The sequence below is a fragment of the Scardinius erythrophthalmus genome, assembly GCF_964197995.2.
Source record: "Scardinius erythrophthalmus genome assembly, chromosome: 23".
In the NCBI taxonomy this organism is placed as follows: Eukaryota; Metazoa; Chordata; class Actinopteri; order Cypriniformes; family Leuciscidae; genus Scardinius; species Scardinius erythrophthalmus.
Window position 1 is genome coordinate 355,413 of NC_138243.1, and position 17,335 is coordinate 372,747.

At 38.5% G+C, this 17,335-nt stretch overlaps 1 protein-coding gene across 1 annotated transcript in view; it reads left to right on the forward strand.

The window, feature by feature from the left end:
- LOC308684189 (uncharacterized protein) overlaps positions 1-15,567 on the forward strand; it is a 128,543-nt gene extending 112,976 nt beyond the window's left edge. Inside the window, exons 11-15 of the mRNA XM_081355307.1 lie at positions 415-501; positions 1,960-2,157; positions 2,380-2,520; positions 7,329-7,577; positions 15,175-15,567. Coding sequence (XP_081211433.1) covers positions 415-501; positions 1,960-2,157; positions 2,380-2,520; positions 7,329-7,577; positions 15,175-15,480 — 981 coding nt within the window. The 3' untranslated portion in view covers positions 15,481-15,567. The remainder of the gene's footprint in view (positions 1-414; positions 502-1,959; positions 2,158-2,379; positions 2,521-7,328; positions 7,578-15,174) is intronic.
- The last annotated feature ends 1,768 nt before the right edge of the window (positions 15,568-17,335 follow it).

Sequence of the window (17,335 nt, forward strand, 5' to 3'; positions counted from 1 at the left end):
AACCGCTATAAAGCCAATACAATCTCTGTTACCATAAATTATACGTTTATCTCTGTGAAGCTGCTTTGAAACAATCTACATTGTTAAAAGCACTATATAAATGAAGATGACTTGACATGACTATACTTTGATAGCTGTTAATTATTGTTTTACCTGTCCATCTTCATAAATCTGTGCATCACCACACAGTGCAACAGTGAAAAAACCCTCTCAAACAGTGTTGTGCCGTGTTCCCAGCATTGTTAAAGTGACATACACCGGTATTGAGGTATATTAAACAATCTTATCATAACAAAAATAAACACCGGTATTCGGTATGAACTGGTATACCGACCAGCCAGCACTATCCTGACCTATTTTGTGCTCATCCCAATGTCAATACCATGACTAATTTTTTTTTCTCTATTGTCAAAGGTAATAAGCAGAGTTTGCTCACTTCGGCATCTACCTGCAGTGCAGGACCTTCAGCGCACCACCCAGGAGATCAATCTGTACATTGAGGTATGAGGTCTACACAAAAGTCCCAGTGTAGGTTTGTGATGAGACTTGTCTCAGAGGCCTCATTTATAACTGTTGCGTCACACAAAACAGGCCCTGAAAGAGCGTACGCATAAGTTCACATAAGTTCACACTTCACACACATAAGTTACGGGAGAGATACGGGAGAGTGTGCAAGGACATCTGTAAGTAAACTCTGATCATGCGTATGAATATTCTAGAGACACCGATGTTGATCTGAGGGACTGACGGCTGATGAAGGAAAACCACTTTAATATTCATTATGAGTCCTAATCACAAATACAGTGCATGTTCATGATAAAAGTTTAAATACATACAAGAATGATTTAAACTCTGTTTTACATCTGATATACACATTTAGATTAAATATGCCATTCTCAGTGGAGTTTAGATTATATTCTATATTCTAATAAATAGAAATATTAGTAGCGGATGCGCTGCGTTCGTACACTTTTCCTGAGGCATGCTGTGTGTTAATGTTTGCTCAGCGCATGATAATAGCAGAACTCGTGGACTGAGGAAATATTTACACGCAGATAATGAATCAATAATGAACACAATCTGTTTCCATTAAAAATATAAAGCAATTAAAAATACTGTTTGTCCAGTGGAAAAGATTGAGAAAAACTTTCTCTGAAATGTATTTTATTCTATTTGATTTATTTATTATCTCATATTTTCCTAATGTCTTGTACCTGTTGTATTACAAATTTATTAAATGTTTAATTTAGGTTACTGATTTTAGCATGTGAGGCATAGATGGTGATATTTCAAAGAAGATTAAGTCAAGCAACCCAGGTGTCGGACATTAACCATTGTATCCGGAACAGTGTCATGGTCCCAAGTTAAGCTATGATCATGTGAAGGTATGAGTGATACTGTCAGGCTGACTGGATCATTTGAATGATAGTGTTATGCTGATTCTTGATTGAATCAAATCATCCCTATGCTTTGTTTTGATTTATCTCCACCTCCAAAAGTCCCTCCTCCTTGTAAATGTATAAAAACTATACTGTATAGAACTCAGATAGACTTTGGTGACTGCAGCTACCGACAGCTCGTGTTCTCAATAAAGAATCCTGCTGAAGAAAGAACCAAGTCTCCTGGTCTTCGAAAGCTGAGTTTCCAACATACCGATAAACATGGCATCACGTGCATGAATATGCATATGCAAATTATATGCAGATGAGGATATGCACAGTAAAGGAGGCGTTGTAAGCTCATATATGGTTATTTCGGGGAGGAGACGCAGGTTCACAATCTTCCTCTGACTGGGGTTTATAAAGGGGATTCTGCGCAAGTTCTGGCGTACGCTCGCTTTTATAAGTCTGACACTTTTTTGCCGTACAACATTTTTTGCTTTCGGGTGCATGTACACTTTTAATAATGTTTATAAATGAAACCCCTTGAGTTTACATGATGTGTTTCTTTCCCCGTCAGTCAGTGGAGGCAGTGTCTTGCGTGTGCACACTTTACGAACTGGGACAGGGTCTGGCCAACCTGAAGAACAAGAAACGCTTTGAAGAACTCCATCTGGGTCCTCTCTGCAAGATCCCTCTTATCCACCGAATGTTCAAAATAGATGCAAATACTAAAGATGATGATGTACGTCAGATTACAACTGTGGACGTTCTTAAGGTGAGTCAGCTTGGCATTGGCTGTGTTCTTGACCAGTGTTCAACATACTCATTGATTGAATAACTTTATTGTGCCCAGGGGGAAATTCTTTTCCACAGCACTGCACTTGTTTAACACACACAACATAACCAATATAATAGGGAAGACACAATACAGAGAAAAAAAAAAACAATTCCTATACATCTGCGTTGACGTAACGCTGTGGTTTTCTGCTTGCTTTAGAGTCTCAGAATATTCCGGAGTAGAAGCACGACACCTAGATTTGACCTTGCTGATTTCCTGAAGCACCTTGCAGACCATTATAGCTGCGAGTCGCCTTACGAACTCGGCATCAGAATCCAGAGTCTTGGGTTGCCCATTTCGGTAAGATTCCCTATTGTTGTTGCCATAATTTTTGGGTCTGTCCACCCCTCTTTCGGAAATGTCTGATTCGGGGGTTCTCACTACAAATAGGGATGCACGATATATCGGCCACCATGTCGGTGTCTGCAGAAAATGTAGCTGAGATATTAAAGCTGATAAACAATGTATTATCTCCTTCAGCTGAGACGCTTCAGATGCCACTGTTCAACATGATGGGATTGAGTTGCTTGAAATATGATTGAATCACTTCAAAAAGGAAAATAGAGTTCAGTGCAACATGTGCAGCGCAAGTCTGTCATATCGGCTACATAAAATTATAATGAAAACATTATTCAGGGATGTGAGTCTTCCGGGTAAATCCGGAAATCCGGCTTTTCCGACGTGAAAATGATGCTCTCGTAAATCATGCAAATCCGCTTTTTTCTTTTCTTTTTTTTTCAAAGCACGGTTCAGGAATTAGTAAACATAATGACCGCTCACCCCGTCAACGTTTTTGTGCCTCTGATTCATGTCTTCATGTCACTCCGAGTCCGCTAGTAGTCCATTCATTTGTCACGATGGAACTTCCTTCAGAGCAGAGCTCCACCAAAGAGCCTGCACTCGCTGCCGAAGGTTATCTAAAGTGTGCTATGAATTTTGGACGTGTGGGGCGAACTATTTCTTTTCTTAGCTGAAGCCAACAACAGGACAAAATAAATGTAAAGAGAGCCATAGTGGAGTTTCTATTATCGTTTTGACAAGTATAATAAGTTCTGTAGTCTAAAAGAAAGAAAATCAAGCATTTCGAGATTAAAGTCGAAACAGTTCGAGAATACAGTCTTTCCGTAGAAGTTGCGTGTGTGCTTGCCGTTGTTTCACATTGCTGCACAGGCATTCATAACGGTGCGCGTCCACTGGCGCAGATCGAGTGTTTCCAATTCATGTGTGTGTGTGTGTGTGTGCGCCGGCGCGATAGGCTCATTTTTTTCCTTATGATTGGAAAAAAAAATCGAAATACTAATATTATTTTTTATCTTATATGCTTGTGTTATGCATCAATCGATCCTGTTTAGTGTGTATTTTTTTGTGTATACTCATAATAAAAACAAAGTGTTGTGCTTTTCGCCAAATAAAGAAAAATAAACATGTTGCGAGTTCTGCCTACTCTCCGTCAGTGAAGTCAATTCTGAAATGCGTCCGAAAATGAACTGTAACTCAGCGAATACTCAGTCAAACAGGCATACAGACACACAGGCATGAAGCTTGAATTATCTTCTTTTAAATGAAGTAATTTTTATAAAAAACAAATATTCACAGTTTATGTAATATGTATGTAAAGAGAGAGATGTCAGTCGTTCTCATCTCAGCTAATTAAGTTTTAATGTGACTCCGCCCACGGAGACTGCGCTATACAAAAGCAAATGTGAGGCGATCCATACAAACCTGTGAAACACCCACATCAGCTGGATAAGGCCGGTGACACACTGGATGCGTGGCGTGTCCGTTTTTATTTCGGCTCCCATGTTAACAGTTTAGAGTTTGCTCACTGCCTGCGTGAGACGCGCGTCTCAGGCACGGCACGAGCCGCGTGGAAAACGCGTGCATGCTAGAAATAGAACCGACGCATATTTTTCACGCGACACGCAAGCGTCTTTGAAGCGTTTCCATGCAAAATTGAATAGGAAAATCTGTTTATATGTCATTTTGACACGAATACATATAAATAAATGTCATTTTGATGTTTAAAAGTGTCTAGGTTTTGACATAAATGCAAATATAAATGTAATTTTACAAAATATTATCGATTTTCAAATACTGCTGTATTGAATGAACAGCTTTTAGCAAACTCTATTGCTATACTGAGATGAGGAATATATACTGTATGTGTTTTGTCAAAAATAAAGTCATCAACTAACTAATGAATCCTTTACTTTGAAATAGTATAATAAAATGTATACTTTAGTTTTGAAAGACATGACTAGTTTTGAATAGATTATAAAGTTTTTACTGTACAATAGATTGCCACATCAAATACGCTTTTGTTTGCCAGTTTTGCTCATATGTTAAATATAGTATGTTTTGTCAAAAATAAACTCATCAAATAATACGTTTTGTATACTTAAGTTTTTACAAAGAAAGATTACACTTGAATTGTTGTTGTAATTGTAACCTTTTTAAGTTAGCTATAGGTGACACACCTGAATGAATGGCTCATTAAGTATGCAGGGGCATTGTCTCATCAGGTGTGAACTACTAAATATGCATGATGCTGTTGGAGCGTTTACGCCCCATCCGCATATTGGCTTTCCAAACTAAAAGTGTTTCACAAAACTAAAATCAATGTATCGTTTTATGTGAATGATTAGGCAGGATGATTTTCACATCATTTTAGTCAAAAGTCATCCATTAGTCAAAAGTCTTATTCACACATATTTAGTATGTGTTTTGTGGGATTATTTCAGAAACTTTCATTTTTAGTTTTTTCAATAACCATGCATAAACATTATTATCTCAAAAATGAAAACATGTACATACATGTGGCTCACATATTATGGTAGTCCTGTTTGTGCTATATAGAGTGAATTTACACCTTTGCCATTAATATGTTTATAAGCAACTGAAAAAAGCACAAATGTCAGGGCATGTCAGAACATCTCAAGGGCCCCAAAAACACCTCGGACCCCAGAGGGTTAAGTCGAACTGCCTCAAACATGGATCTAATAGCCAAATAATAGTTTTTTACTTTTATCTAAGTATAAAGAATTATTGGTTATCGGCATTTGCAAAATGTTCATATCGGTGCATCCCTATCTACAAAGCATTGAAAATACATCCCAGGGTTTTTCCTGGCTCAAAATGAGGCGGAGGTGGTAAAATCCTAATAATGTATTTTAATAATAAAGTAATTAAATTTGTATTTTTCGTAGATCATCATATAGCCTAATGTGTTTCCAACATTATTTTTGTGGGTGGAGCTCGGTACCTCTAGCGGAGTCCGGTGGCATGCCCCCCCGGAAGAAAATTTTGTACATTTTAAAGATAAATTCATTAATCTGGTGCACTTTGAGTCACCCGAATCCACTGTTAAAAATAAATAATCCACCCGCCAACCGCCCATATTCTTTGATTTAGATATCTGCATCTGATCATCACATTACAATTATTCATATTCTTAGTGTTAAGCATGATAATATAGTAACATATCACACTGAAGTTGGCTGATTTAAAATGAACATTTATTTAAAATAAAAGTTCTTCTTTTGGCAAAATTAAATTTCCTTAATAGCCTAAACAGAGGCTTTACTCCCTTCAAACTTAAATTGTCAATGTTTCATTACATCACTGTTTGAAAACACTCAGAATAATTTTTTGTACCTTTTATAAAGGGCATTTCCCCCCTGATTTTATGAAATGTATGCTCTATCTTTCATTTCAAATTCTTAAATTTGATCAATATATTCAATTAAATAATAAGACACTAGGCTGTTACCAATCAAATTAAATAATTTACATTGAAAGATTATAACTGTATTAAATGAGATTATTAGAATATGCAAATAAGGAATGTTGAAAAGAATGATACTTTATGAAACTAAACTGCCAGTAGGAGGCGGCAGGTGACGTCTTAATGAGCGAGTGATTGAGTCATTCATTCAAACGATTCGTTCAGTCGGCTGATTTATTCAGAATGAGGCAGTTTATGAATGGGTAATTGAAACTTTGACTCAACCGATTCGTTCAAAACGCTGAATCATTCAGTAATGAGTGTTGCTGTGAGATGCGCTGTGGTTCTGCTGTGATCTTTGTTTGGAACTATTTTCGCTGCTGAAACAGAACAAAAACAGTCATTGCGTCTAAAATGTAAGTGACTTCATTTTAACTAACGTTATTTGTTATGAAATCAGTCTCTGTTTCAATCTTGATGGCATTCAGGAAAACAGCTCTCTGGTCGTGTGTAGCCTAGGCTATATTGTTTAACTATAACATGTTATAAATAACTGTGCGAGCCTCAACAGCGCAACTTTGTTACCGTCAGTACATTAGGTAGGCCTATATTATTATCAACTAGGCTATAGGTTATCAGTCGCCACTTACATTATATGAAATAAAACAAAATTATCCTCACGTTTTTGGTGATTCCCTAGTTATTTTTTTATTTTTATATTAAAAATTGTTTTAATCAGGGCATTTGTACGGTTGGGCAAGTAGTACAATTCTCTCTCACTTTTCCCTTCAAAAAAGAAAAAAACACACGTGTCCCGTACACAGTCTATGGTCCCTGACAAGCGTTAATGTCGAGCCCTGATATGTTTTCCTTGATTGGTTTTCCCTGAAGAAAATTACGTTGTTGAAAACGAAAGTAAAAGAGTGACGCACGTTCATTGCGTTTTACCGTGATGAGAGTTCCGTGTCTTTATTAAACTCAACTCAGTATATTGATTTATCTATTATCCACCCTCGATTAATTGGAATGGAATGTTTTTATTACTTGGCCCGCCCGCCCCGCAGATTATCCGCGATCCGCGCAGCACTATATAGGCTACGGTTTGAGAATGGACACAAACCGCAACAGAACCGTCACGGTGGAAAAAGTGTATCTCACCATGTGACTGTCAGTCCGAGTTTTGTCGAGAGCCGGAGGCGACACGAAATTTGACGGAGGCGGCCGCCTCATAATTCTCTATGCAGGAAAAATCCTGCATCCTTCAAGAATTTTCCCAAACTGTTGCACTCTAAAATTCCCATCATTCTTAATCCAATGGTGGCATTTGTTGGGTCAGTTTGCAATATTGACTATAACACTTTATTTGCTCATGCTGTGTTTTTAGATGTTGAATAAGGCATCGGCTGCTGAGTATTGCCACATGGAAAAGGCCAAAGAAACCATTCTGAAGGAGGTGGATGCCAAAATGTTTGAGATCAAGAAGAGCCTGCTGGATCCCACCCAAGGACCTGTGATCTACTCCCAGGTGGGAAACTCCGAGCTTAGGAACAAATATGCAAATATGACCGCCACCGATGCAGTCCTGGAAGTCTTCAACAACTCTGAAGGCATCTTCAGTGAAACTATGACGAAGGTGAGCAACTTAAGGGCGAGTATTCGTTTGCAAGCTGTTTTTTTTTGTGGTTTGGATGTTTGATGTCTGCTAACCGCACTGGAAACGCCCAAGTTGCTGTCCTTCATGGGTGGCATCTTGCTAAGTTAAAGCAGTGCTTGTTTTGGCACTCACCTCTATTACATTTGTGCATACTGTTAGGAGTTTTTCCAAAACTCCTAACAGTGTTGTATTGCTTCAGACCAAATTCAAGGTAAAGGAGTAGTTCACTTCAGAATTCAAATTGACTGATAATTTTCTCTCCCCCACGTCATCCAAGATTAGGCCTGTCACGATAACAAATTTTGCTGGACGATAAATTGTCCAAGAAATTATTGCGATAAATGATAATATTGTCGTTCTGAGACCATTTTCATCTAATATAATTATAATGGCATAATAATGCAGGTACACATTTTCAACGATCTTTTATTTTACGAAACTTTTATTTCTAAAGAATATTAAACATTGAAAACGGAAAACATTTTAAATATCCAAAAAAAATGAACAAAACAACCAAAAACAATAAAAGCTATGGACTCTTAGTGTCTGTTAACAAAATAAATGTATGTTAATAAATAAAATGGATGTAAACAAAATTGCACTTCAAAAAATATTAAACATTAGGCTTTAGACATTAGGCATAAATAGTGATACATTCCATAACAGGCAAAACTGACAGTTAGGACCTTTGTAAACAAATAAAAAAAAAGCCTCAACAAGCCATATCTCACCATTTTGCACTGTTACTCCTGTTACTTTGTCCTCCTGTTACTTTGTCCTCCTGTTACTTTTTCGAGTGATTGTGTACTGTCGGGAAGACGGAGTCATTATAAAATAAGGAATGGAATTCGAATAGTATTATAGAGGAAGATTGACAGCCCTACAGTCTATGACGCAGATTCTGCCGCTGAGCCACAGCGTGTAAGTGGAGTGAAAAGCTTTCGGCCAATCAGAGCCCTGCATGTTAACCCGCCGCCCACCTCCCCCTCCTATCCACATGCTTTGCATCCAATTCAATTCAGTGCCTCAAGCAAGCCAGACTGGCCGGATAAGATACCTAGGCTTTCATGCCATGGCTGAACCGCCACAAAAAAAAGGTTCGAAAAACACAAAGATTTTTAGACCGCTATCGTGAGAGATGGCCTTGCCTCCAGATGTCCAGGCTACCTCATCATGCGTTCTGCACCATCTGCAGGACGGACATCGACATCAGTCACCAAGGAGCAACAGGTAACGAACACAGTCTCACACACAAATACTCCCCATCCCCAGAATAATTATATTAAAAATAAAAGGAAAATGAGAAAAAAAAAAAAAAAAACGTTCATAGTGTCAATAGGCTAACGTTAGCTTATCAAACCGGCCATCCTTCCCATTAGTTGGGGAAATTAGTTGCCAGTTAGGAAAGTGGTTGAATGGCTAGAAATCTAGAAGGTTTTAGACAGGCCAGGTGCTGATTAACGTAAGATAAAGGTAACAATTAGGCTATTTTTAGCCTAATTGAATTTATGAATATTAAAAATGACCTTGACATCATAACAGGCAGTCCAGCTGTGACGAGCTCAGTTCAGTTCACGCGTTCATGTAGGCTAACATGTAAGGGTGGCGCTGCCAATAACGCACCTAAAAGCTGTCACAAAGAACCGGCAAAAGTAGCCTAATGATTATGAATAATGTCAAATATAGAAAGGAGACATTTTAATTGTTTATTAATAAACAAGTGTTTCCTGTATCAGTGTCGTGTCGACTGCAAATATGAAGTTGACGATGCTGTCTCGCGATCTTTGCAGTAGTGAACGCGCCAGAGAGAAATGCACGTTTCATACGGATTACACAAGCAGAGAGCAGTCTGTTTTCTTTCGTTTTGAATTGTTCTGTTTAAAAGTAGACAGGTCTGTCAAGCAGGTGCTGAGTTTCGGTTAATTTATGAGGCGAGCTCTAGTTCACGCCGGCGCCTCCATGTCGTGATTATCTCTTGTCTTCTATATTTACTTCTGTCTATTAAATCCTATTTACTATTTATTAAATCCAGGCAATTGCTTGATGAAACATTGATTCAAATTAAGATACAATTTATACAAAACGAAATTCACTTTAAAGAAAGGCTTTGTGCTTTCTGTTTGAGGTCTTTGTGAAAGTTTAAAGCAGTTAGTGCCGCTTTCAGAGCGCTCATGTCCGTAACGGAGAACTGTCACACCCCTAACATTTTTTCCTCATAAATGCGAACACGAATAATAAAATAAAATGAATATTTTATGTTATGTGGAGAACCAACCCTTCTTCCTCCAGTGGGTAGTATTACTTTTGGTTTGCGCAGTGTAATTCAGAAGGCTAAGTGTAACCTGGTCTGACTCTCATCTTTAACACATTACTACCTAGGCCTATTTATTAGCTTACAACCATTCATCCACTCCATTCCTCTACACAGTAATAATAATTTATTGTAATCTAGAAGGTACTAGTGATGAGCCAAACAATGTATTTTAATGTAAATTACATGTATCCTTTGAATGAATTTTCCATGTTGATGTGTGTGTGTTTATTTGTGTTTGTGTGTAACGGAATTCATAATATTTTGTAACAACATGCAAGAATATAATCTCCCCCCTCTCCACCTACATTTTCAGATTGCAGACGCCTTGTGGAAGTTCCTTTGTTCCAAAGCACAAGAAACTGGAAAGTGCCATTGCCTCTGTCCCTAAGATCACCACAAAGTTTTTTGGAGATCAAGATCTACGGACCATCAGGGCAGAAACACTTTTCTCAAACTTTATTGCTGAGCACAATGTGCCAGTGTCTATAGCTGACCATGCTGGACCATTATTTAAGAAGATGTTTCCAGATCAAATTGCCCAGCAGTACGGCTGTGCCCGAACCAAGACAGCAGCTTTATTGAACACACTTTCCTCAAATGATGAACAGGTCATCAGTGACCTTATGAGCCCTTCCCTATTCAGCATTGCAACCGATGGTAGCACAGACATGGATGATGTCAAGCTTTTTCTTTTGGTTGTCCGTGTCTATGATCCCAGTGTTGGAAAAATAGTTGTAGTACTCCTGAAAATTGTTGAGTGTAGAGAGTCTGCTGGCGAAGGGATATACAATCTCATTGACCAGGAACTAAACAAAAGGAAAATGCCATGGGGCAATTGTGTAAGCTTTTCTGCTGACAACGCCTCTGTCATGCAGGGGATAAGAAAAGGTGTCGCAGCATTCATTAAGTCACAGAATCCCCACATTTACATGGTCGGCTGTGCATGCCACCCTAATGCATTTAGCTGTGGAAAAGGCTTCAAGGAGTCTATGTATTGACATTGAAGACATGCTCATCTTTGTCTACTACTACCTTGACTAGAGTAGCAAGAGGAAAGCTTTGCTGCGTGACCTACAAATGCTGTGCGACACTGATGTGAGGAAGATTTTGAAATTATCCTCGACCAGATGGCTGGCTCTTGGCAAATGTGTCGACTCCTCCAGCAGTGGGAACTCTGTTTTTTGCTGAAGAGGCAGCAGGGAAGAAGGCAGCTAAACCTCTCACATCTTCAGCTCATCCCTCTCTGAAGAGCCCAGCTGCCCCTAAGCACCTACCTCGGGTAGCTTGCTGTCTCAAAGACTTTGTCCTCCAGCTTTTTGAAGACCAAAGTCCACCAGAGAAAGTCCAAGACCGGACCAAGCTCCACACAGCAACAGGCAGTGCTTACACCAAAACGACAGCAGACATGACCTACAACCAAACAGCTGCCGGCAGGACCAAGCACTACACAGCATTCAGCTTAACCACCTAAGGGGTTTGACTTAAACCAATTTGTTTTTAAACAAAAAGAAATGGGCAAAAAACAGAGGGATCTGTCCAAAAAGAAAACAGAAAAGGAAAAGATAGAAAAAACAGATGTAGAATTAGAATTTTGGGTGAACTATTCTTTTACTTCATGCTTCATTCCTAGTAATTGCAGTGGTAATTCCTTTCAGCTGTTTAACCCCCTGAGGTCGGCTATCGCGCCGGCGCAATAGGCTCGTTTTTTTCTGTATGAGTGCAAAAAAATAATAAAATAAAAATATTAATTTTTATCTTATATGCTTGTGTTGTACATCAATCTATCCTGTTAAGTGTGTATTATTTTTGTGTACACTCACAATAAAAACAAAGTGTTGTGCTTTTCGCCAAATAAAGAAAAATAAACGTGATGCGAGTTCTGCCGTCTATCTGTCAGTATAGTCCATTCTGAAACGCGTCCGAAAATGAACAATAACTCAGCGAATACTCAGTCAAACAGGCAAACAGACATACAGGCATGAAGCTTGAATTCTCTTCTCTTAACCCTTAGGCTGCATTAGGGACATTTTCGTCCTTTTCATTTTTATTTCTTTGACCATTTTGGCTGTTTTAATGCCAATGATATGTAATTTGGCAAAGTTGTGACTTTTTGCATAAATTTACAAATTTAAAAAAAAATATATATATATATGTATAACACACACGGTGTAGAACAAATAGCACCATTCAGTACCATAAGGGACAAAAATGTCCCATTGACTCCCATTAAAACGTCGTTTAAAGCCGGGGCCGTCATTAATACATAAATCATGATTTATGTTGAAACATTCTTTCATTTTGAAGCAAAGGCATTATATTTGCATTATATAGTGTATTTTACCAGATGACGTCACTACATGTGTATTTCCTATAGGGGGAAATGCACGCTATTTTCCTGGTTTCCACTATAGGGGCACTTGACTGTGCATGAAGGATTTGAATGGTTCAAAGATCTAAAAATTATGTTTCTGAGTATGTGTGGATGTCTGAGAGCGATGTGTGTCTGCGTTGACAAAAATTGTGTGTGTGTGTGTGTGTGTGTAGGGCCGTAATGCATGGTGTTTAGGCGAGTGACAAAAATCACAATATCCTGAAAGTCATGTTTTACTCTCTCTCTCCCTCTGTATGTGTGTGTGTGTGTGTGTGTGTGTGTGTAGGGCCGTAATGCATGGTGTTTAGGCGTGTGACAAAAATCACAATATCCTGAAAGTCATGTTTTACTCTCTCTCTCTCTCTCTCTCTCTCTCTCTCTCTGTGTGTGTGTGTGTAGGGCCGTAATGCATGGTGTTTAGGCGAGTGACAAAAATCACAATATCCTGAAAGTCATGTTTTACTCTCTCTCTCCCTCTGTCTGTGTGTGTGTGTGTGTGTGTGTGTGTGTGTGTGTGTGTGTGTGTGTAGGGCCGTAATGCATGGTGTTTAGGCATGTGACAAAAATCACAATATCCTGAAAGTCATGTTTTACTCTCTCTCTCTCTCTCTCTCTCTCTCTCTCTCTCTCTCTCTCTCTCTCTCTCTCTCTCTCTCTCTCTCTCTCTCTCTCTCTGTGTGTGTGTGTGAGCGTGCGCGAGAGAGAGAAAGCGCTTCTCACGGCATTGTTTTCTTTCGGTTTGATTTTTTTGATATTAGATTTTAGATTGAGGTTTTTTCAAAATTGAGGGAACCGTCACCAAAACTAGAATTTAAAGGGTTAAAATCCTGAAATTGAATAAATATGTGTTATGTATGATGAGGACTGATGCTGGTTAAAATATTGAACTTAGTCAAAGTGGAAAAAAATAATAATATATAATAGTTTTATGGCAGTGTTTAGAGTGGACATTTTTGTCCCTTAATGCACTGAATGGGTTTTTTTTATTTTAATCTGATGTAGCACAAAAAATAAAAATGCACCAAAAATTTTTTTGCTGCTAATCTTTTACATATTCAAGACTGTGATAATCCAAAGCCAAGGTTTTCAATTTGCATTTACTATATGGAAAATAATTACATTTTTGTGTTTTTTCCTCTTATAAAAATTGAGGGTACAGTCACCAAAACTGGAATTTAAAGGGTTAAAATCCTGAAATTAAATAAATATGTGGTATGTATGATGAGGACTGATGCTGGTTAAAATATTGAACTCAGTCAAAGTGGAAAAAAATAATAATATATAATAGTTTTATGGCAGTGTTTAGAGTGGCCATTTTTGTCCCTTAACGCACTCAACGGTGTCAAATATATAATGCAGCCCAAGGGTTAAATGAAGTAATTTATATAAAAAAACAAATATTCTCATCTTGTGAAATCTGTATTAAAAGAGAGCGATTCCAGTCGACCTCATTACAGCTGATTCAAATGTAATGTGACTCCGCCTACGGAGAGCGCGCGCTATTCAAACGCAAATGAATGATGCAATCCGCGCAATCCTGTGAACGCCCCCATATCAGCTCGAGAAACACAAGTTTATTCAGATCATTACTTGTTTACACCGTCTCAGCAGCGCTGTGAGCAATAACAATAATGAAAAAAGTACCTCAGAAGTGCGGGTATATCGAGGAGCGAGCTGAGGAATACTGTAAGTTTTTTTTTCTTCTCACGTGAATCGGGTTTCTGTTTTTGATGAATGAACGGCAGAGATGCGCGCTGTTTACCACAGCTCGCAAAAAGACAGTTTAAATTTAAATCGTGTGTGTGAATGAATGATGATGTTTTAGCAAACTGTATTGCCGTACTGAGTTGAGTAAAAATCGACAGAAATATGTTGAAATAAAATGTAGGCTATTTGTATAAGCAACGTTTTAAACTGAAAATGAACATTTATATGCCCTAATATTTCATAAAAACAACGTTACAGTCAGGCGTTTCTGTTTGTGTATGAATGTTTCGGTTTTAGCAAACTGTATTGCTACACTCAGTAAATATCGACTAAAATATGTTGAAATAAAATTTGTATAAGCAACGTATTAAACTGCAAATTAACATTTATATTTCTTATAATAAAAATGAAAGACCTATGTTACAGACATATGAAAGACAACATTTCGTTGATTAGTTTTGATAGATTATACATTTTTAATGTAAAATAAGCTTTCAAATAAGTTTGCCAATATTTGCTTATGTTAAATATAATATGTTTTGTCAAAAATAAAGTTATCAAATAATCAATCAAATCCTTAACTTTGAAATATGTATGATAAAACCCCAGAGGGTTAAGGATGTAAATGGGTTTAACGATGAGAGTAGGAGAGGGATCGGTTGCTTTCCTCATTAATGTGATGTCATGCTCATCATCTGCTAATCCCACACAGAAATGTTTCTCCAACGACTTGCATCATAACCATTGAGTCTTTATGGTCCTCATGCAGTTGCTCTTTTGATTGACCTTTCCCTCTTCATTCACTTTAAGCCATTCTTTGAACATATCCATGAACTTATTCATGCCATTTCTGTTCTGGTTTGATTAATTCCAGGGTTCCCACGGGTCCTTGAAATCCTTGAAAGTTTGTGAATATAAAAAAAAAATTTAAAATTCAAGTCCTTTTATAGTTTTTGAAAGTAAACACACACAGATACAGGCCCTTGTAAGTGCTTCCATATGATTCCCTCCGATCTGCTAATGTGTTATTCCGCCAACACTTCGTGGCCTATGGTCCTTGAAAGCCCCTTGAATTTGAAGTTAACCGAGGCGTGGGAACCCTGTAATTGAACATGAATGTTTCTACTTTATAACGTGTTATGGAAACGACTGATTGTGCTTGTTTTTTTTGTGTGTGTCCTCAGGATATTCAGGCATTCCTGACATGTGTAATGAGAGACAGGCTAGCTAGAGCCCTATTCCAGCTTGCTATATGCTGTGGCTCCTTGGACGCGCCTCAGGACCTGGTAGATAAAGAGAAACCTCAGATAAAAGCAGAGGCAAATACAGCTACGGAAGAGAGAGCAACGGAGATGCTCCCCACTGAAGGTGTCCACTTCATCACCTCTTTAGTCATCTTATTCTCCTTTTCAGATTTAGCACCCTCTAAGGGTAAGGCCCTGATGTACTCACAGCAAAGTCATGTTTTATGTCCTCCGCTTAGGGTTTAAAAGTGAACATCCAACGGCATTTAGATGAATATGTCAATATGTGCTGCTCTTTCCTCTCAATAACACAATAAACACACAACAGAAATGAGAAAACAGCAGTTCAAAATGAGAACATAGCAGAGTCTCAATGCAACAGACAGCGATGATTTTTTGAATGGAATCCGAGTTTTGAACGAATCAATGTAATGATTCAATGAACAATCACTTGCTTCTTTCCCGAATGAATCAGCCGTTTGAACAAATCGGTTGAATGAATGACTCCCTCAACTCACTTATTAAGCAGGGATGTGATTTTTCCGGATTAATCCGGAATTCCGGATTTTCCGACCTGAAAATGTGACCTACGTGAATCATGCAGATCTGTATAAAAAAAAAAGGGGGGGCGGGGGGTAACCTCACAGCCGTCACCATGGTAACCCGGGACGGAACCACAATCGGCGCGAATCGCGGCCACACCGGGCGGCACGTCAACATGGTTACAAATGGCAGAGAGATGCAATCTTTCCCTGCCCAGCGAGTGCTTGAAGTGCGTCAGAAACAGAGCGCGCGCGTGATCAGTTGTTGGTAATTTGTTGTGTAGCGTGCGCGACGCCGCATCCAATGTAGACAGCATTGCTTTTTTTTTAGGGCGCTTAACACACAGGCTCGTAGAAACGGGCCTGGCAGCTCGCGCCAGTTCTAGACGCAGTGAAAGTTTCCTTATTGTGACGGATGGCCGAATTTACATGACACATTATAAATGAGCATTATAGTCTGCGATAGATACATCAGGGTTTCCCATACATTCATTAATTTGTGGCGGCCCGCCACAATATCAAGGCTGACCGCCACGGATTGATTCAGATTGTTTTAACTATTTAATATGGGTAAAATTGTATTTTATTGTAGAGCTGCGCGCTGCTTGCTCCCTCTCTCTCACACAAACTGACAACGGAGGCACGACTAGCCCCTCCTCTTCGAGCACGATCTGATCAAAACATGAGCATGCGTTAGTTAGAGGGCGGATTGTTGCCGGTGCTTAATGCTTATTCCCCCAGCGAAGATTCCAGAATAAATCCGGAGTTGAATGGTTAGTAATGAACACTGTTGCTCAACATAACTTTTGTTGAAAGTTAACTTTTGCGATTTTTTTATCGCAATGTTATGCGACTAAAACATCATTTTTTTTCCTCTCGCGATCAGTCAGTCCAAAAATCATGGCAACGGACGTTGGTAGGTTTATATATATTATAGTAATAAAAACATTCCATTCCAATTAATCGAGGGTGGATGACAGATTTTATTTTGTGTTGAGTTTAATAAAGATACGGAACTCGATCTCATCACGCTAATGAACGTGCGTCACTCTACTTTCGTTTTCAACAACGTAGGCTAATTCTCTTCAGGGAAAACCAATCAAGGAAAACATATCAGGACTCAACAATAACCATAGACTGTGTCCGGGACACGTTTTTTTTTTTTTTTTTGAAGGGAAAAGTGAGAGAGAATTGTAGCCCATCCGGACAAATGCCCTGATTAAAACAATTTTTAATATAAAATAAAAAAAACTAGGGAATCACCGAAAACGTGAGGATGATTCTGTTTTATTTCATTTAATGTAAGTGGTGATTAGGCCTACCTAATGTTACTAACGGTAACAAAGTTGCGCTGTTGAGGCTTGCGATGTTATTTATACACACGACCAGAGTGCTGTTTTCCTGAATGCCATCAAGATTGAAACCGAGACTGATTTCATAATCAGAACAGTTCAATAAACAAATAGTTAAAATTAAGTCACTTACATTTTAGACGCAATGACTGTTTTTGTTCTGTTTCAGCAGCGAAAATAGTTCCAAACAAAGATCACGCAGAACCA